Source organism: Prionailurus viverrinus, unplaced genomic scaffold (assembly GCF_022837055.1).
Source record: "Prionailurus viverrinus isolate Anna unplaced genomic scaffold, UM_Priviv_1.0 scaffold_35, whole genome shotgun sequence".
Lineage (NCBI taxonomy): Eukaryota > Metazoa > Chordata > Mammalia > Carnivora > Felidae > Prionailurus > Prionailurus viverrinus.
The window spans coordinates 4,294,323-4,314,597 of NW_025927605.1; the positions used below are offsets into that span (position 1 = coordinate 4,294,323).

The 20,275-nt window shown below is 53.2% G+C and overlaps 1 protein-coding gene across 2 annotated transcripts in view; it reads left to right on the forward strand.

The window, feature by feature from the left end:
- TNS4 (tensin 4) overlaps positions 1–16,012 on the forward strand; it is a 28,042-nt gene extending 12,030 nt beyond the window's left edge. For both annotated transcript variants that reach the window (XM_047846046.1, XM_047846047.1), the window contains exons 4-14: positions 4,893–5,316; positions 6,381–6,805; positions 8,883–8,969; positions 9,304–9,429; positions 10,610–10,702; positions 10,808–10,885; positions 11,696–11,764; positions 12,483–12,651; positions 13,335–13,403; positions 13,661–13,687; positions 14,198–16,012. In XM_047846046.1, coding sequence (XP_047702002.1) covers positions 4,893–5,316; positions 6,381–6,805; positions 8,883–8,969; positions 9,304–9,429; positions 10,610–10,702; positions 10,808–10,885; positions 11,696–11,764; positions 12,483–12,651; positions 13,335–13,403; positions 13,661–13,687; positions 14,198–14,339 — 1,709 coding nt within the window. In that variant the 3' untranslated portion in view covers positions 14,340–16,012. The remainder of the gene's footprint in view (positions 1–4,892; positions 5,317–6,380; positions 6,806–8,882; positions 8,970–9,303; positions 9,430–10,609; positions 10,703–10,807; positions 10,886–11,695; positions 11,765–12,482; positions 12,652–13,334; positions 13,404–13,660; positions 13,688–14,197) is intronic.
- Positions 16,013–20,275: the final 4,263 nt, after the last annotated feature.

The window sequence follows — 20,275 nt, forward strand, 5'->3', positions numbered from 1 at the left end:
AGATGCAGCAGCCCCATTAGATAGGCCAGAAGACTGAGATCTCCAGGGCGTTAAACATGGATTAAGGGGTACAATTAGGATTAGAGATAGGGTCCATAAGAATTTCTACTTATTGAACACTTATTATGTCCAAGCACTGTGCTGAGCCCCTTACAGGAGAACATTTAATCCTCCCAATCTATTCCCATGAAATATTTTCTGCCCATTTTACAGATGAAAAAACTGAGGCTGATGGACTTCAGTAAGGAGCCAGTCCAGCCTAATCACTGGAGGTGGACAAACCTTATACAAGCTATTGACTTCACTTCTTTGTCTCCTACTCCTCGTCTGTAAAACAGAGACGAGTTCTTACCTCAAAGGGGGTTGCAGGGATTAAAAGAAATAACACTTGTTGAGGGTTTATCACAAATCCTGGCACACTGTTAGTCATTATGAATGATAGCTGGGCTTTTTCTTAATTTTTTTTAACATTTATTCATTTTTGAGAGTGAGAGAGACAGAGCATGAGCGGGGGAGGGGCAGAGAGAGAGGGAGACGCAGAATCAGAAACAGGATCCAGGCTCCAAGCTGTCAGCACAGGGCCCGACACGGGGCTCAAACTCACAGACTGCGAGATCATGACCTGAGCCGAAGTCGGATGCTCAACTGACTGAGCCACCCAGGCACCCCACAGCTGTTTTAATTAAACACTGGGGTTGCATTTAGGACCAGCCCCAGGATAGGTTCAGGGTCTGGGGCGGAGGTGAGCCCAGCACCCAGGTCCTCTGGCGCCCGAGTTCCCAGCCTCCAGCCTGCCTCCTCCCCCTCCCATTGAGCATTGCCGACCAGGGCTGTTATAAGAACCACCTCTATGCCCCCAAGATCTTCCTGCTTCTGGAGGCCAGTCACAGGCATGTCTCTGCAGGGAAGGTCGCTTGGGTCTAATTACCATTGGCAGGAGCAAGCCCAGGGCTTTAATGTTCATGCCCCAAGGCAGGGGTTCCACACATTCAAGGCCAGCTGGGGCAAGACCAGTGTCTGTGGAGCATCCACATGTATGGGGTGGGGACGCTGACAACCAGGCCCTTTCTCCAGGGGCCAAAGGTCAGTAGTCTGGAAGCTCAGATGCTCTGAGCTATGTCCACCTGACTCTGGGTAGCAGAGGGGTTTGGGGAATGAGTGGGCAGCCAACAGTGGTCAGAGGGTCCTGATGAAGCCCCCCAGCTCTGCCCTAGCCTCTTGTGATGGAATAAGAAAATACTCTCTCTAACCTCCACCTGAATGGCAGTGATCCCTGGGAGCTCACTACCTCCTGAGAGAGCCAGCATAGTCAGCTCCCAGTTAGACTGTGATCACTAATAGCACATCACTGTGATGGGTGGCACCTGTCTCATGCATCTCCACCTGCCGAAACCCTCGCCTCAGACCACCACTCCTGGTGACAGCAATTGCCAGCCCATGGCGGCATAGCTAATTCTGGGCACAGTGGTGAGTTCTCATTGGGCCAAAGGTATCCAAATGTGTGGGATGCCCCACCTTTGCCTCTCATCCCTCCTTCTCTTGGGGTGTCAAAGGGAATTGTGGTGCTAGCGGAAGTTTACTGTTTCTCTTTGTCCTCACTTGGCAAAATTAGACATTAAGCGTCGGCGATCCTATGTTTCTCCCTTCCCTAAATGTACATAGATTTTGTAGTGCATGATCTCAGCATCGACCCTGTGAAGGAAATAGTGGCAGGCTCATTTCACAAATGAGAAAATGAGGCTCAGGGAGAAGAAGAAGTAATGACCCATGGTCACACAGCCAGTGAGTCATAGGCCAGGCCTCAAAGCCCAGGCTTCTGGCCTCCAGAGTCTGTGTTCTTGCCTTTCTCTCTTTGGTGCTAGTTTCCTGCCCTCCAGAGCTTTGAAGAACAAATCTGTTTGGAGGCAGCCTGAGGGCTCCTCTTCTGGGGTTCCACCTCCCCCCAGTACTCACACACCTCCCCCATCTCCCCTGCCCCTGCCCCTTCCTTCAGACTTACCCTGGGTGGGGGTGGCGGGGTGGGGTGGGGCATCCCACCAGGAGGATGGCTTCTCCAAGCAAACACCATATCCATCTCCAACACCCCTCCCCATCTTTGGAACAGGAGCCCACATTTCATTTTCCAGCAATTTCTGCCAGGCAAGGCTGTTTGCCAATCCCAAGTGAAGGGTGTTTAATAACTATCTCTCTGCCCCCCACCCACGTGCCCCCTTCCACCAGCCCAGCTTGGTGCTGGCGCCTGCATCCACCCAGCACTGCTCAGACTTGCCCCACGGGCCTGTAAACAGCGGCTGCACCCTGGGGAGGGTGTGGGGGCCTCCACTCCCCCAGCCACATGCACCTCAGGGCAGCCGGGAGAGGTGACTCACAGCTCCAGGACTCCTTCCGTCCTCCCTTCCCAACCCTACTCTGCAGTCCCCAAGAAAGGCCTTTGGTTGGTGTTTGGATGACCCAGTGAGTAGGAAGCTCAGAGCTTCACCAGGCCAAGAGACCCTCTCCAAAGCAGCCAAGGACTTCTCACAAGGACCAGGCCTTGGGAAAGTGTCCTGAGGAGCCCCTCCTCCTGGAAGGGGCCCCCGAAACTGAGCACAAGAGCAGGAGTCGGATTCCTCCGCTCCCTGGCTGTGTGGCATTGGATAACTCACTCAACCTTTCTGAGCCTTGATTTCTCATCTGTCATATGGAATAACATTTTTTACTTCAACGGAGTTGTTGTGAGGATTAAATGAGCCAATACAGGTAATGTGTTTGCAACAGCGCTGGCACACAGCACTCAATAAATACCAGCCTTCATTAAAAAATTATGCAATAAATGCCAGCTCCATTGCCACATTTCTCTGAGCCTCAGTTTCCTCCTCTGTAAAAGCAATGGCTGCTGGCATTGAGCATAAGGGCCGAGAGGATTACAGGTATAAGCACTATGAAGTCCTATAAAAATAGAAGTTGTGCTTGCCAACCTTCCGAAAGAATCCACCCCATTCCAAGACCTCTACTTTTTCAGAACCCACAATACATTGTGCCAAATCGTCTTCTCTTGCCCTCAGCAGTAGGACTCCCACTTTAGCTGGACAGTGTCAGCCATCTGACCAATACTGGCCTCAAAAAGCAGGCACTCAGGAGAAGTTCCCTGAAGCCCACCATGCGCCAAGCTCCAGGCATCGTTCATCAATGTATTTTATCCTTACCAAAATCTCGGGAGGTTGGTTTTAGATCCCCACTTTGCAGATGAGGAAACTGAGGCTCGCAGTGGTTAGGAACGTTACCTAATGCCTCTTGGCGGGAAAGTGGCAAAGCCAGGATTCACACCCAGGTTTGTCTGACGACAAAGCCAGGCCTGTTCCTCTACCCCTTGGAACAGCATGCTCAGGTCAGCCTCCCAGCCCCCCTCATCTGATGTAATCTTCCACCTCCACCCCAGCCCAAAGCAGGCTCAGACAGAGGCAGTAACCGCCAGCAGGCTCAGAGGTCCTACCCGGGAGCGGGCTGGGGCAGGCAGGGATTCCACAGTCATGGTGGGCGGGAATAGGTGCATGTGCCAAAGCCCAAGGGGGTGGGAGGCCGGCAGACAGGAGCTGAAGGTGCAGTTTCCCGCTGACTTTGCCCCAGTTTCCATCCTGGGAAGCCGGAGGCAGGACTCAACAGGCCTCCAGGAGGGAGCAGCTAGGTAGCCCCCCCCCCACACACACACACCTTCCACCACCTTTGCTGGAACAGCACCAAGGACAGTTCCCTTCCCCCAGGTCAGGACCAGGGGTGTCCATACTCACCCTGGAGAAAACCACCCATTGCCCCACTCCAGGGAGGAGCAATTTCTCAGAACAAGAGTCCTGGATGCCCCCATTGGGAAAAGGAAAGAGCACTGGAGTGAGCCACCACCCTGGGGCATGTTTAATATCCAACAACTGTGCACCAGCTAGAAGCATGACCTGGGAGGTCCACAGCTTGATAATGTAGCAAACCCTACCTTCTGGGAGCTCCTGCTCTAAAGCGGACTTCTCAAAACTCTAAAGTGCACTCAGATTCCAGGGAGTCTTGCTAAAATGCAGACTCTGATTCAGCAGGCTTGCGGTGGAAACAGATTATACGAATCTTACCAGCTCCCAGGTAAAGTGGTGGTGCTGGGCTGGGCTGGGGGCCACAGTGGTGTGGCTTGGTGCACATTGGAACCAGCTGGGGGACTAAACAAACAACCTGAGGTGTGGGTCTATACCAAATATTCTGATCTATTTGGTACAAGGTGTAGCCTTGGGCATTAGGACTTTTAAAAGCTCATCAGATGAGTCTAATGTGCCACCAAGCTTGAGACCCCCTGCCTTCATTGTAGACACAGATGTAGAAACACCCTTCAAACACCCTGACCAATGGAGGCATCAGAAAATGTGACTGGCACACTCCAAAAAGCAGTCATTTCAACCTGGGGAGGGGGACATTCACTCAGGAAAAGATTCTCTAGTTTAAAAGATTTATGTGCCAAGAACAGTGCTATGTCTCCATCTTGTCTCATCCTTACTGTAACACAAAGAGGCTGGGTATAGTCACCCCATTTACAGGTGTGGAAGCCAAGGTTCTAGTTGCTGAAGTCCTTTGGCCAAGTTCTGTGATAGTAAGTGGCAGAGTCAGATCTGAAACCCAGGTCTGTCAGATTCCAAGACCTGTGTTCATTCCACTGCATCTCCACATGAAAGGAAGATATCACAAAGAGGGTGACTTTGAAACAGTGCCTAGAAGGTGGAGCTGGGTGCTAATCCTAATCCAGCAAACTCCTCCTCCCTGAGCCTGTTTCTACATCGGTCTAAAAGAGGAGAGACCAGATGGGCTTGAGGACTCTTCCAGCATTCCTGTTCTGTGAATACAGGCTCCCAGGTTTCATCGATGCTCTGCTCTCTCCCCAGACATAAAGTACATCGAAGTGACCTCCACCAGATCAAGGTGCCATGATGGCCCCCAGCGCTGCTCCAGCCCATCTGTCACTCCACCCTTCGGCTCCCCGCGCAGTGGTGGTCTCCTCCTTTCCAGAGATATCCCTCGAGAAACTCGAAGCAGCAGCGAGAGTCTCATCTTCTCTGGGAGCCAGGGCAGGGGGCACCAGCGCCCCCCTCCCCACTGTGGGGCTCCCTCCTCTCATTCCCCACCCTCTCCCAGCATCTCCATCCCCTGCATGGGGAACAAGACGTCAGGCCCCCATGGCTTGGGCTCTCCACTGGTGGCTTCTCCAGGCTTGGAGAAGGGGCTGGGGGGCCTAGCCCCACAGCGGGGCAGCAGGGTCTCTGTATTGTCAGCCAGCCCAGCATCTGACATCAGCTATGTGTTTGGAAGGTAGGTCACTCCCATCATAGCTTCTGATATTGCCTCCACAACACACACACACACACACACACACACACAGAGATCCTAAAATAGATGGGCACCCTGCTCTATCTGAGCAAAATCAGGATGTGTACCAAAAACATGAGTGAATATTCTCTTTTACGCCATCACAGCCATTTGGACCTCAAGCCTTCCTCAAGCACTTAGAACATAACTCAATATACAAAGATTTTTATTCATGCCTACCTCTTGGGAAAAGAACTGATGAGGCTTACCTGCATCCTTCTCCAGCATTCATACAACCCATCTCAAGGAAGAGAGCTCTTTTTTCAACCTCAAAACACAAGGGCATAAATAAAATTTGGGGGCTTAGGGAAAACCATTTAGGAAAGGAAAGCCTCCCTCCTCTTTATTGCTAGCAAGACCTAGGAGGAGGGAGGCCGACCTGCCTGAGCATTATTCCTAATTGCCACAGCCCCGTGTGCAGGCCTCACAGTGGAGCTGCACACACAGACACCCTGCCCAGGAGGACCAAACTGCAGGACCTCTGTCCCCCACACCGACTCCAAAGCTGCTGTGCCAAGGCAGTCGTTGGCAAGGAGGTTAGGATTCCACAGCCATGGCCATTGGCATGGGCCTCTGAGCTCAGAGAGAAGTCTGGCTGGATGCAGAGCTGGCCCCCTCCTCTTCCTCCAGCTGGGGAGCTCCCTCTGCATCCACCGTAGACACGGTCCAGCCTGGGTCCAGCCTGCGTGCAAAGCTCTTGGGAGTATTGGGGTGCTTGTGTGATAGCTGTCAGAACTTCCTGGCTGGGAAGGCAGAGGGAATCCGGTCCAGCCCAAGCCCACATGACCTGCAAGGAATCAGCTCATTGGCTACTTTAAGTGACCAAAGACTTGGCAGTACAGAGATATTTCTGTACCCTTCAGCATCCCTTGGGGATCAGGTGGGCATGTACTTTGTCCTGGGCTATGGGGAATGGACTATACAATACTCTGTTTAACCAGAACTCTAGGCCCCGAGTGTCCACTCTGACATCCTAACACCCTGCCTGTCTGGTGCCCTCCCTGCAGCAGCCAGTCCCTCCTCCACTCCAGCATCTCCAGCCATCAGTCATCTTCTAGGTCCTTGGAAAGCCCAGCCAGCTCTTCCTCCAGTCTCCACAGCCTTGGCCAAATGTCCCTGTGCACGAAAGCCACTGACTTCCAGGTCCCCGGCAACCCCACTGCAAGCATGGGCCAGCCCAGAGCAACCCACTCCCCACCACTGGCCAAGGAGCATGCCAGCAGCTGCCCGCCCTCCATCACCAACTCCATGGTGGACATACCCATCGTGCTGATCAACGGCTGCCCAGAACCAGGGTGTCCTCCATCCCAGCCAACCCCAGGACACCAGGACTTTGTCCGACCTGGGGCCACTTCTTCCGGCCACTCCTGTCCGGCCACCAGGAGCCACAGCCAGACCCTGCCAGATGCCCCTCTTACCACATCCTCGGAGGGTATGTTGTAAATCAATACTTAAACCGTTGTGAAGTTTGGCTTGGGGGAATAGATAAAACATCAGTGGGTTTCTGCAATAGCAAGTCAACACGCTGAATACCTACTGTGTGCCAAGCACTTTGCCAAGTAGTAGGGACAGAGAGATGGCCACAGTCTAGAAAGAGATACAAAAGCCAAGCAATCCGTGTAGAGTAGGATAAACACAGAAGTAAAGAGATGTCCTAAGTCTTGGGGGCCACAGAGGGAGGAGTGATCCTTTTAGTCTGAAAAACTGGGAAAGCTCCTCAGAGGACGTGACATCTGAGCTGAATCTGGAAAGTGGATGGAGTCTGTAGCCAGAGCAGGAGAGGAGGGGCATTCCCAGCAGAGGGAACAGCGAGTCCACAGTCATGAAGGTGTAGAAGCACATGCGTGTTTAGGAAATGACTGCAGTGTTGGGTGTGGGGTCAAGTCATTGAGTAATCTGGGGCCAGATTGGGAAAGGCCTTGAACCCCAGGCTAGAGTGGCTTTTACCCGTTAGGCCACGGGGACCTTAGCAGAGCGTCTCAATCGAGAGAGTGATGGGGTCAGAGGTGCACGTTTGATAGATCACTCTGGCAGAGGAACCGTAGGGAGAACTGTTTTGTTTTGGTTTTCATCACGAAGTGGTCCAGACAAGCTATAATGGGGGCCTGAACCAGGGCAGGGCAGGGCAGTGGAGGAGAGAGGACGGAGCCAAGAGACCCTCGGGATATGAAAACAGCAGGCTTGATGACTAACCCACAAGAGGGAGAGGGAGAAGGAGAGTCAGTCCTACCTCTGACGTTCATGGATGACGAGCACACAGAGGGCTGACCGAGACAATGCATTCCAATTCAGACAGCTAAAAACCACAAAACAGCAAACACCCTCCTTCCCGTAGTCTGTGACTACAGGCATCCAAAAAGAACAAAACCAGCCAGAACCCAAAGCAGGAAACACAGAGGCCCAGCCTTAGCACCCACGGGGTACATCTCTCCAGAGTAAAGCTCTTGCACAGCCCCCGGGGACACTGTCCCTGCTCTGGCCTCATTCAGTCACTTCCTTCCTGAGGCTTCTCAGCCCTCACTCAGCCACAAGCATCAGGGTGACTCCTGGGGGGTGTGATGTTCACTCTGGCCCACACTGCCATTCAGGGAGCCATGTCAATGTAAGCAAGAGAAAATGGTATGACGGGTGTGCTTTGAATCTGCTCTGATCGTTTTCCCAGGGCAAATCGTTTGCAGATTTTAGTACATTTTTTTTATAATGAGTTACTCTCAACCGGCCATAACACACCTTTTTAAGATGCCAAAATTGAGAACCACAGCTCTCTGTCTTAGGGGACCCAGGAAAATGGCCATTCTGTCATTTCAAAAAGCACATTTACTTAGCCTGGTAATATTCCCATCCTGGTTTGGTGATGCCCCAGGATATCACTAATTATACCCTGGAAACTTGTCAAATTCTGCAAACAATTCTGAAAACAAAATCCATGCTAATCGCCTAGGCTATTGGAGTATTAAAGACCCTCAGAGGCTGGTTAGTATATTCGGTCCTCTCTGGGCTTCAGGAGCAAAACAATTGTCCCAAATCAGAGTCAGGAATCCTGTCTCCTGACTTCTTCTGCACAGGCTCATCGGCCCAGATCTGCTGCTTTCTTTTCCTCAACCTTTTCTTTCAATTTCTTTTCCACCCCCCCCCCCCAAGACACTTGTAGGATTCTTAAGGAGGAAGAGAGGGTAAAATCAAACAGATGATGCATCTCAGAATCTCTTATTTATCCCTTCTTTCGGTCCACACCAGACAACACTAGATTTGAGAAACTGTTTCTCATTAAACTGAGATTTTTATCTGTTTGTGATTCATTACCAAGGATACAAGGGGAGACTCCTAAGTCCTACATGTGCCAAGCCCTGGAATTCTTCTGTTGGATTTTGCCTCTTGCAGGACGTTGGAGATACAATGGGGTTGGGGTAGGGTGGGGCGGGTTGAACGGGACCACTGCACAGAGGAGGGGGGAGGGTCTCTCAGCTCCCCTCTGTCCAGCCTACAGGGTCCACCCTCTCTGTCTCCAGGTCCCCCCAGGGACATGCAGCCCACGATGAAGTTTGTGATGGACACATCTAAATACTGGTTTAAGCCAAGCATCACCCGGGAACAAGGTAAAAGGAAGCACTGTGTTTCAACGGATGAGTGACCCAAGAGTCTGGGTTCCCCACCTTGTATCAGGCATATGGGGCCCTGGGTCATGTTAGGGGAGGGAAAGACAAATGGTAGGTCCAGGGAAGGGGGTTATCCTGTGAACCTCTTGTCTCGAGGAAATAGAGACTACAGCAGGAAGGGTAGAGATTAGATAATAGAAAGGACTTCCTGGGAACAAAAAGTGATTCTGTAATGTCTGCTCTATGAAGACCTAAGGGGGCTGGGGGACAGAGGGTGTCCAGAAGAGAGGGAGGAGGGTGCGGTTAACTGTCTCTGACCCAAGGATTGTTCCAGCAATCGAGCTGCTGAGGAAGGAGGAGCCAGGGGCTTTCGTCGTGAGGGACAGTTCTTCCTACCGAGGTTCCTTCGGCCTTGCCTTGAAGGTGCATGAGGCTCCTGCACCTGCCCAGAACCGATCAGGTACGCACCGGTCTCTGTCCTCACTCAAGACCTCGCAGACGCAATGGAGTGTGGTAGGCTTTAGTCCCAGCTCTGCTGCTGCCTTGCGGCAGGCCTGTAATGACAGCTGGGAGGACGGTCCACCTCAGGGCTCTCCCAGCTGCCTTCCTGCAGGGGGACTCTAGAAGGAGCTCCTTCCACGGCAAGCCTAAGCTGCTTCTGCCTCCCGGAGTCCCCAGATTCCCCGCTCTGCTCTCCTGGGGGGCCAAAGAGGAAGTTCCCAGCCCCTCTCCAGGATCCTCTCCTCTGGGCGCCCACCTCTGTCCAGACCAGATTTATTGTGAAGGAACCTAAGGTAGTCATAACGTGTGTGCCCTAGCTTATGATATGTGTGTGACAGTTTATCACATGTGATAGCTTATCACACGCTTTCCCGTGGCCTCACACACAACACACACAGCTGTGGGGCATCCACCCTACACCAGGATACCTCGCTGGGAAGACAGATAAAGACAGATCATATCATTATAGTACAAGGTACCTAAGTACCAGCCCCTCACCAAACCCCAGAATTGCAGCTGTCACGTGACGAACAGATGAGGTAAATGGGGCTCCGAGAATTAGCTGATGACCCCCCAGAGCAAGGATGAAAACCCCAAATGCATGCTCTCTACACCACGCCTCTCTGTCTAAATAAGAAAGTGATCTCTGGGTGGCGTTGGTTGTCAACGAGCCTTGCCAGCGAGCACAGAGAGGAGGAAGCCAGGGGCTGGTGAGAACAAGCAGACGGACATTGTTCACCCTCCAGGGCCAGCCTGGCGTCAGCAGGACCGTCTGGTGGAGAATAATAGCCCCTGGGAAGGAGTGGGTAGGGGGAGAGAGAAATCAGGCTGATGCGTTAAAATCCGATTTGAGTAGTCATTGAGAACCAACTCCTGTAGCTCTTGAAACCAAGAGAAGGATCTCCTGAGAGAATTACTGGACACAGAAGCCTTTGAGCAAAGGCGTTGACACCTCCTTTGTGGGAGGCCTTGAAGACAGGGTTCTTACCAGCAGTCCCACCCACAGCCAGGGGGATGGACAAGTTCACTTCTGGACGGACCAGGAGGAGGCAGGTCAGGGAATGAGATGGTCAGCATTTGGCCAACACTGGACTCTGGAACTCCCATCCACACACACTCTTTCTTCTTTCTTTGTCCAGGTGAGGACAACAGTGACCTCATCCGCCACTTCCTCATTGAGTCTTCTGCCAAAGGGGTGCATCTCAAAGGAGCAGATGAGGAGCCTTACTTTGGTGAGCGTCTCCGGCCTGCAGGCCCCGGGGTGGGCCCTGCCCTTCCGGGCCGGGAGGCTGGTCGGGGACAGGCCTTCTCACACAGAGCTGCCCGTCTCCTTGCAGGGAGCCTCTCTGCCTTTGTGTGCCAGCATTCCATCATGGCCCTGGCCCTGCCCTGCAAACTCACCATCCCGCAGAAAGGTGGGTGTGGGCCCCAGAGAGGCAGCATCGGGGCACTGGGCCTGTGTGTTCCTACTACAAAGGCTCCCAGTGGTCACATCTCACCTTATTTAGGGATTAGTGTCACAGTTAAAAGTGCTTCGTCTAGCATCCATCCGGCCTCGCCACTTCCTGGCTTGAGGAGGTTGACCTCTCTGAGCCTCTGTTTCCTCCTCTACAAAATGGGGACAGCTGTCATCATACCACAGCTGTGTCAAATAGGTGTTATCCTCATTTCACAGATAAGAAAAAGGGGGCTCAAGGGGCTGAGTAATTCACCCCAAGGCATACAGATCATACATCAAACCGAGACCAGGAAGTCCCATCCGGAGCCTACAGCCCAGTAGGCTGGTGAGCCGGACTAGACGATCTCAGGGTGTGCAGGAGGAGCAGCAGGGCGGTTCTGGGAGAGGAGTCGGGGCAGGGGAAGCTGCCAGTGTGGTGATGTGGAGGGCCTCCCTACTTTCTGAAAAGAAAAGCCTGGGTTTAGGAAGGGCCTGAAAGAAGGGAGGAGGTCAGAGGCTCCTGAGGGTCAGGTGATTACAGCAGATCCAGGGGCTGGAGGAGTGAGGAGAAAAAGGAAGGATCAAAAGACTTGCAAGCTAGGCATCTGGGGAGCCCCAAGTGGCCCCGTTTGTCCGATTACGGTAATCACTCCAGGTTCCTCAGCGGCTTGCTTCCTGAAGGTGGGGGCGGAGGTGGGAGAGGTTCAAAGGGATTAATGTTCCTAAGAGAAGGGTCCGTTCACTCCGCCCCCGCCCCCTCCGGGGCCTGTTCTTTGCTTTGGCTCAGAATTGGGAGGTGGAGAAGCCTCAGACCCTGCTACAGGCAGCCGGGCCTCCTGCCTAAAGAAATCCGCAGGTGAGTGGCATGGAGGAGGCTCCAGTCTTGGCTATGCCCCCCTCGGGCACCTCCCAGCCCCACACTCACTCACATGGGCATACAGGCCCGCACATGTTCCCATCACAGCTTTATTTCTTCCTCCTTACAAAGGTGCCCCGGTTCTCCCCATCCCTGTAAACCCGGAGGTGAAAGGCCGCAGGCCTGGGGGGTGCGGGCAGTGGGCAGAAGACAGGGAGGTGGGTGAGGCTTACACCCCATCCTGCACACATATGGGTACATGTGGACATGCCGAGGTCTCTCTGGTCCTGAGGGACCTGCCCTGGAGGTGGTCTGTGGGCCTGGGATCCTCTGTGGAGTGTCAGGTCCAAGTCTTGGGGGTTTCCAAGGGGGAAAGGTCGTTCGTCTTCTCGTCCAGAGGCCAGGCACAGATCAGCCCTTGTCTGAGTGACATCTCCTGCAACGGGCCCTTCCCCATCCTTGTCTTCTCCACCTTCTCTTGACAATGAACCAGGGCCCCAGGGTGGGTGGAGGTCGAGGCAGTGCCACCCATGCTTCGGGACAGAAGGAAGGTTTGTCTGGACATCCCTAACATAGGGCAACAGCCCTTCCTTTACTCCACCCTGAGGGCCAGAGGCCAGAGCAATGCAAAGCCACAGATGATCCCGAAGTCCTCTGGGACTGGTCCTCTGCATGGTGGATCCTGGCAGGGCCCAAGCACAGCATTTACCTTCCACAGGCTGCCATGCCCTGTACTTGACCTCCGTGAGCGTAGAGACCCTGAGCGGAGCCCTGGCCGTGCGGAAGGCCATCTCAACCACCTTTGAAAGGGACGTCCTCCCCACACCCACCGTGGTCCACTTCAAAGTCACTGAGCAAGGCATCACCCTGACGGATGTCCAGAGGAAGTAAGGGACTTCCCTTGTCCTGGGGCTGCTGGGCTGGGCAGAGGGAAGTGGAGGGGATGGCTGAGACGGCCATGGATCAGTGATGAAAGTAAGATTCAGGATCATGGACCCAACGTGGTCAGTGACTTGCTGAGTGACTCCAGGCAAGTTCCCCGCCTTCTCTGAGCCTCACACCAATGACCTCCTACCAAAGTCCCCCTTCCCTATGACCAACAGAGATGGAATTAACCAGGATTCACTGGGCACTGGTTAAATCTGCATCCATTGATGGCACATCTGCAAAAGGCCAGACTCTGGCTGCCCACTGGGACACAGTGGATGAGATCACTCCTTCCCCAGGCTTAGGGCTTCACAGTCTAGCAGGAGCCCAGTCCTGGGCTGGAGGAACAAGAGATGAGCAAGATGCCATTACGATCCTCAAGCAGTTACATGACACAGTGGGCGTGGGGTGGGGAGAGGGTAAAAAACCCCAATATGTAGGACACAAGGCAGATTCATTCCATGACTGGAAAGAAGTGCCAACGTGTGCCCCAGGGCCCAGCAGGGCAGGCTGTAAGGGTCTAGCTGGGAGGTTTCTTAGAGAGCAGGGCATGTGACCTCCATGAAAGCTGGAGATGATGGAGGTAGGACATGGCCCTGGGATAGGCTCTCATCAGCTCTCCTTCTCTCCCTGCCTCTTCCAGGGTGTTTTTCCGGCGCCATTACCCCCTCACCACCATCCGCTTCTGTGGCATGGACCCCGAGCAACGGAAGTGAGTTCAAGGCTGGGCTGAACTCAGGAAAGCCATCCAGGGCCTAGCTGCCCACTGGGGTTTCTTGCTGACTCTGGGACTGGGATCACAGACAGAGCCTGTGAGCCTCGAGGGGCCAGGAGCAACGGGATGAGGGCAGGGTGGGACCCCGTGGGGTGTGGACGCAGTTGGCCGTGCTCCCCTCGCTGCTCAGCCAGAGTCCTGCGGAATGCAGAGAGGTCTCAGTACTCATAAATGTCCATCTTCCTTTCCCACAGGTGGCAAAAATATTGCAAGCCCTCCTGGTAAGGCCTTCCTGTGCACTGTCAGTCACCATAAAAGGTCTCCCTGGGGCAGGGCCTGGGACCCAACGGGAGAAGGGAGTTACAGAAGGAGGGAGCCCCTGTCCTGATCTTAAGAGAGCCCATGGTTTTGATGGGGTGGCACCAGCCCCGGTCCTCAGAGAGCCTCCAGTCTGAAGGAGGAGTCATGAGCCTGGGAGCCCCCAGTCTAATGTAGGAGGCACAGGGTCTAACCTCAGGGAGCTTTAATCTATAGGGATGCCCAATCTGATGGTCAAAACACATCCTTGCCCTCAGGAACCTCCCACTAGGATGAGGAATACACAGGTCCTGTCCTCAGAGCACCCCCCCCCCATTCAAAATGAGGGAAACTTAGATCTTGAGGAGGAGGAGGCATATCCTATCCTCAGCGAGCTGGGGAAGGGGCAGCGGGGGAGCACTGTATTTGCTGAGATCACCTCTCCTAACCTCTCTGGGCCCCACCACCTCACTCAGCCTGTGCTCTCCCACCAGGATCTTTGGATTTGTGGCCAAGAGCCAGACAGAGTCCCAGGAGAATGTATGCCACCTGTTCGCAGAGTATGACACGGTCCAGTCGGCCTCCCAGGTCCTCAGCCTCGTGGGTACTCTGCTGCAGGACACAGAGAGGATGTAGGGGGAGGGAGCTCCCTCTGCACCTTCCCAGACATCCCATCATACACTGATGAGCCAATCTATTGGACTGGAGGAGAGAGATACCACACCTTGGTGAAACCCTTGAAACCCTGTGACCTTCATCAGTGACCTTCAGCCAGACCCCACTGTGTCTCAGTTTCCTCAACCAAATAAGGAGGCCATAGACAGGACCAGCTGTTCTCAGACTTTGGTGGGCATCTTAACAAGTTCCCTGTGATCCTGAAGCACACCCACACCTGAGGACCACATGGAAACAACCTCTGAGGACCCCGGACTCCATCAACGTGGATACTACCAACACAGCAGCTTGAGTTAGAGACGTGTGACCCTCTGTCGTGGCAAACAGCAGGTGCTGGGTCAGGACCCATGCTCCCCTAGCTCAAGGCTGACCTGGGAAAGATGGTCTGCAAGAATTGACCAAAGGAGGAATGGACTGACTCTATTTCCCTCCATATCCGTTTCTTCCCCCCACCCCCCCACCCCACCCCCCTGCCACTTCTGCAATTGCTTCTTGGGCAGCTGTTCCCAGGACAAAGCAGGATCTGCCTGCCCTGGATTCTTTAGGCCAATGTGGCCATGATTGTCAGGGCAGCTTAGCAAGGGGAAACTTGGCCCTATGGTCAGAGACCACCCAGCTGTCCTCACATTCCCGATGTCTAATCCCCGCACTGCAAATGAGTATCAGCCCCATCTTTTCTTTCAATTTTTTGGTTAGCAAGTGTCCTCCAGCTGGTGTCACAACTGCCCTAATGCTCCTTATGCAACCCACAGGAGGGAGGTGGGGGCCGGGAGACCCGACACAAGGGTCAGCTTTCTCTGGTTCTGCTTCAGCCCCAGTCTTGTTGAGTGTCCCCTGGTCCCGAAAACACACTCATAGAGAAACGCGGACAAGTGTGCACAGCAGTAGGGCATCAACTGGCCTTCCAGCCACACGGGGGCAGCAGAGAGTCATGAATGCAAACAGCCAGCCAACTCCAGAGGCCTGGAGAAGCTGGGCGGTCTTTCTCCCACCCCACTTCCATCAAGACTCCCAAGAAGCTGGAATAGTTTGTCTAACAGGCCTGGGGTCCTAAGAAAACCACAACATGAGGATGGAAGAGGCTCGGAGAAGAAGCCCACTTTTGTTCTACCAGGAGCAAGTGCCTGCCTCCTCCCAGCTGTGGGCCCTGCCGCCGCATCATTATCATTATCTTTGGCCAAAGCTGAGCCTGACAGATTATGGTTTCAACCCAGGCAGCCAAACTGGACTGAGGCTGCCCTGGGCTGGAGGGACTGGCTGAGAGCAGCCCACCCAGCCTGTGCTCAGGCACTGCCCCATCCCTGGAGAGTACAGAACACTGGACAAGGTTCTCGAGGTCACAGTGGCCAAGTTCTCAAGGTTATATTCAGGCGGCTGGCAGAGACCCCTTTTACCCATGGGTGCCTGTGTAGTTCCCATGGAAAATAAAATTTCTGTCTTGGCATAACGGTTGGTTCTAAGGCAATCAGGGCTGCCCCCTCAGAGGTGGAGACCTACACAGAGAGGCGACCTGAGTTGGCAGGCAATGACACTGTCCTAGAGAAGACTGCATTTGCCACACTCCCTCCTACTCCCCTGGCCACAGCAGTACAGTAGCCACTGGCTTCCCTTCATAAACCATCTCTTAAACCATTCATGTGGTGTTCATCACATTTCTGGCATACTCGGTTTTCTTCTTCACGACTCCTTGCCTACCATTATGCCAGGAAGACGGAGAGTTGAGATTTTGCCCGTGTCCCAGGGCTGAAGGTGAGTGTGTGTAGCCCCCCCGATGGATTCCAAGGTCTCACTCGGGCTCCCTGAGGGATGAGAGGCAGGTGAAACATGGCCAGCTCAAGGGGAGTCTGGAAGAGTCTCTGAACCCAGATGAGCCCCGGGCTACCAACTCAGCCCTGGAGAAATGGACAATGGCTTCATCATTTCATCCTGGGCTGGGGGGGAGGGGGGGGGCGTTCTACCATTAGCTTCTGCCAGTTGGCAATTGGCAGTCCAAGTCTTGCCAGATGGTACAGGAGGGGCCTCAGGAAATCCACTTTCCTAGAGACCCTTAAGAAGGGGGGCTGCTGCTTCTGTTTAGGCTGAGCTCTATGACCCAGTGGCAGGAGCTGCCCTGAAGGGTCTGTGAAGAGACTCTCCCAACGGCTTTGAACTGCCATTGAGGGGCCCTGCCTCCCCTCTCACTACCAAACTTCCATTCCAGCCTCCCGCCCCAGCAGCCCCCTCAACCTGGCCGTGGGCTGAGTCCACTGAAGGTAATTTACCTTCTCTGCCGCATTTACCATAAAACTCATCTTTCCTCCAGGAAGATTTAACAAAAAATTTGACTTAGACTTTTGCCGATGGGGAGAGCAGCCAGCCCAGCAAGGGTAGGAGGGTTGGTGGGCACAGGGGAGGAAGGACAGCCACCAAGCCAGGAGTCAGGAGAGGAGGGGTCTTCACATCTCAAGAGTTCTCTGTCCAGGAGGCCCCAGGCCTTGCAGCCCTTGGTCTGAAGCCTCCCTCACCAGTACCTTCCAGTGTCATTCCTCCCAACTTTCCATCCTTCCATGTCCTGCTGTCTATACACATATACCTCCTGTCCACCCCTCCCTCAATCTCCCTCCCCACGTTCTCCCTTTTCGTTCTCACTTCATTCTTTCTTGACCCACCTGCTCTCAAACCTGTCCTCTCCCTCTTTACAGAAAAACCTTCCTCTCTCCAACTCTTGTCCCATTTATTTTTTTTACTGTTTATTTATTTATTTAGAGGGGGGAGGGGCAGAGAGGGAGGGAGAGCGAGACTCCCAAGCAGGTTCTGCATTGTCAGCACAGAGCCAGACGTGGGGCTCGATCTCACGAGCCTTGAGATCATGACCTGAGCTGAAATTAAGAGTTGGACGTTTAACCAACTGAGCCACCAGGGTGCCCTCACTCTTGTCCCATTTAATTTCCTCGCCCCATTGTCCCAGATGGCTGGACCCAGAGCAAAGCCCAGCTAGAGTTGATGGGAAGGGAGAGGGACAGCCACCTGCACCGCCAACCATTTTTCAAGCCTCAGATTCCCACCCTCTCCAAAGCCTGCCTCCTCTCTGGCTACAGAGTGACCTCCCCAGAAACCCGAAGCACCCTCCCGCCCTGCCACCTCATCTGTCTGCTCACCTACACACATCTGTCTGCTCACCTCTTCTCTTTCATCCTCAGCCTCCTGTCCTTAACTCTCGAGCCATCCAACAGGCTGAGGGCTTGGACCCAGGGCAGGGCTAGGAGGTGAAGGGCTCCCGACCCAGAGATCGGTGCCTTGCTTCATGCAACAAGGGTTTTCTGGCTGGAGGCTTTGTTCGTGTGAGCTAGACACACAGATCAGCGTAACAGTGTTCTAACAGAGGTTCGTAAGTGCCATGCAGGGCTGGCAGGAAGTTTAGAAACAGGGAAGGTAAACCTTATCCATTTGGAGGGAATGAGGGCAATGTTGCCAAGGAGGTAACATTCAGGTTGGGTCTTCAAGGGTAAATAGGAGTTTAGCATGCAAAGCAGGGGAGAGAAACCAACTTTTATTGGGGGGCTCTTATGTGCTAAGTACAATGTGAGTCACAATGTGTATGTGCAATCTCATTTTACTGAGACTCAGAGGGTTAACTTGCCCATATTCAAGGGCAGTGGCAAGAAATAAGATTCTAAATTTGTGCCCGTTCTACTGCCTCAGCATTCTCAGACAAGCAGATGGATGAATCTACATGTGGAACACACAGGTATGAGACGATACCATATTCACCGTGGCTGAAGTATATGGTACCCAAGGGAGTAAGTGTAAGGGGAGTAAGATTATCAAGAGCCTTGGGTGCTAGGCTGAGAATGTCTAGGGCATGAATACTTATTAAATGAATGAATGAGTCAATGAATGACTGAATGAGGCTGGACTCAAGACCACTGTATGCAGTTGTACAGGTCGTACAATGTACAATCATGCACAGCAACCTGCTTGAACTTCATCTGATGAGCACTAGGGAGACATCAGAGGCTCTTCAGCCAAGGAGTAAGTGACCAGATTTGTGCTTTAGAAATATGGCTTGGGGGTGTGGGGGGGGGGGCAGGAGACTGGATCTGAGGGCTGGGCTGGGGAGAAGTGTGATCAAAAGAGGAAGCTGTGAGAATTTGGATTTTAGGCCAGGAAAGAGATAAGAGCCTAAGGAGACAGGCTGGGGCAGGAACCTACTTGATCTAGCCCTGAGTCCTTGGTTCCTCTGACATGGAAGGGCCACATGGGAAAGAGCAGGACCAAGGCATCCCAATCCCACTGGTGTGGGTCTCTTCAGACAGCCATAACATGATACCGGGTGGCCTCAACAACAGACACTTACTTTGTCACTGTTCTGGAACCTGAAGTACCAGCATGGTTGGATTCTGGTGAGAGCTCTCTCCCTGGCTTGCAGACAGCCACCTTCTCGTCGTTTGTGCGCATGGCCTTTCTGCAGTGTGTGCTTCTAGAGAGAGAGCTCTCTTCTTTTTTTAAAGTTCATTTATATATTTTGAGAGAGAGAGAGAATCCCAAGAAGGCTCCATGCTGTCAGCACAGAGCCTGACTCAGGGCTCAATCCCACGCATCATGAGATCATGGCCTGACCCGAAATCAAGAGTCGGATGCTTAACTGACTGAGCCACCCTAGGCATCCCTCTCTTCTCTTCTTAATAAGGCTACCAAGTCTGTCAGATGGAGACCCCATTCTTCCGATCTCAGTTAACCTTAATTAGCTCCTAAAAATACTATCTCCAGATACAATCACACTGGGGTTAGGACTTGTGAATTTGGAGGGACACAATTCAATCTTCCCCCAGCTGAGCTCCCCACTCCCACAGTCCCCCTGTGCCCGCCTGGCTGGGGCTGTCTTCTTCCTGACCCTCGCCCTTGGCGGTAGCGGGGCTTATTCGGTAAGTCTCTGCTTCCTGGAAGGTATCTCAGCCTTTACTCCCTGCAATCGAGTCTTAGCAAGGTAGTCAAGTGGAGCTTGACTGGCAGCAGGCCTGGGGGCCAGGGAAGGCAAGCCAGGAGGAGGGAACCAGAGAACAAGAGGGGAAGGAGAAGGGAGAATGCCATTCAATTTATCATTCACTCATTCACCAAACGTGTGCTGAGCTCTCGTGTGAGCGGTGCAGGATTAGGCACACTGGGGTTGGGCAGGGAATGGAGAAGAGGTCTGTATGTGCCCCGGGAAAGATGTTCTCTCCTCTACAACATGAGATGTGATGCCGCATTAACACTGAGATGGGACATATCTTTGCCTAGTTCACCGCCCCCCCCCCCCCAACACTTCCCTCTTCTGCATCAAGAATTAGAAGCCCGGGTGGTCAGGCAGAGCTGAGTGGCAGGTCCCCACTGCCACTGACAAGCTTCATGGTTTAGGACAAGTCACTTCTCTGGGCACTATAATACCCACCTCACAAAATTAAGGTTGTGGGAAGCCTAAAGAGACACTGAACGTGAATGTACAAACGTGCATTATGAGAAGGATGGCACTCGTATCAATCTGTCATTGAGCATTCAATATATTCCAAGTACCATGCCACTGGAGCAGGAGCTCCGTGAGGAAAGCTGAACTCCCAGCACCTAAAACAGTGCCTGGCACACATCATGCCTGCAGCATTTGCTAGAAGCTTTGCCATATGTAGGCTCATTGAATCTTGACGACACCACTGCATAAGTACCATTACTTAACCTTGTTTGATACATACAGAATTGTGGATTAGGAGATTAAGTCAGTTTCCCAGGGTGCAACCATAATAAATAGCAGAGCGAGATTTGAACCCAAGCAATCTGGACCCAAACCCACGGTGACGATGATAATAATGATGACATTTGGAGCTTATTGAACCCGAGGTCATTAAGTCCAATCCCCTGCCTCTACATACATTCACCAGGACAGG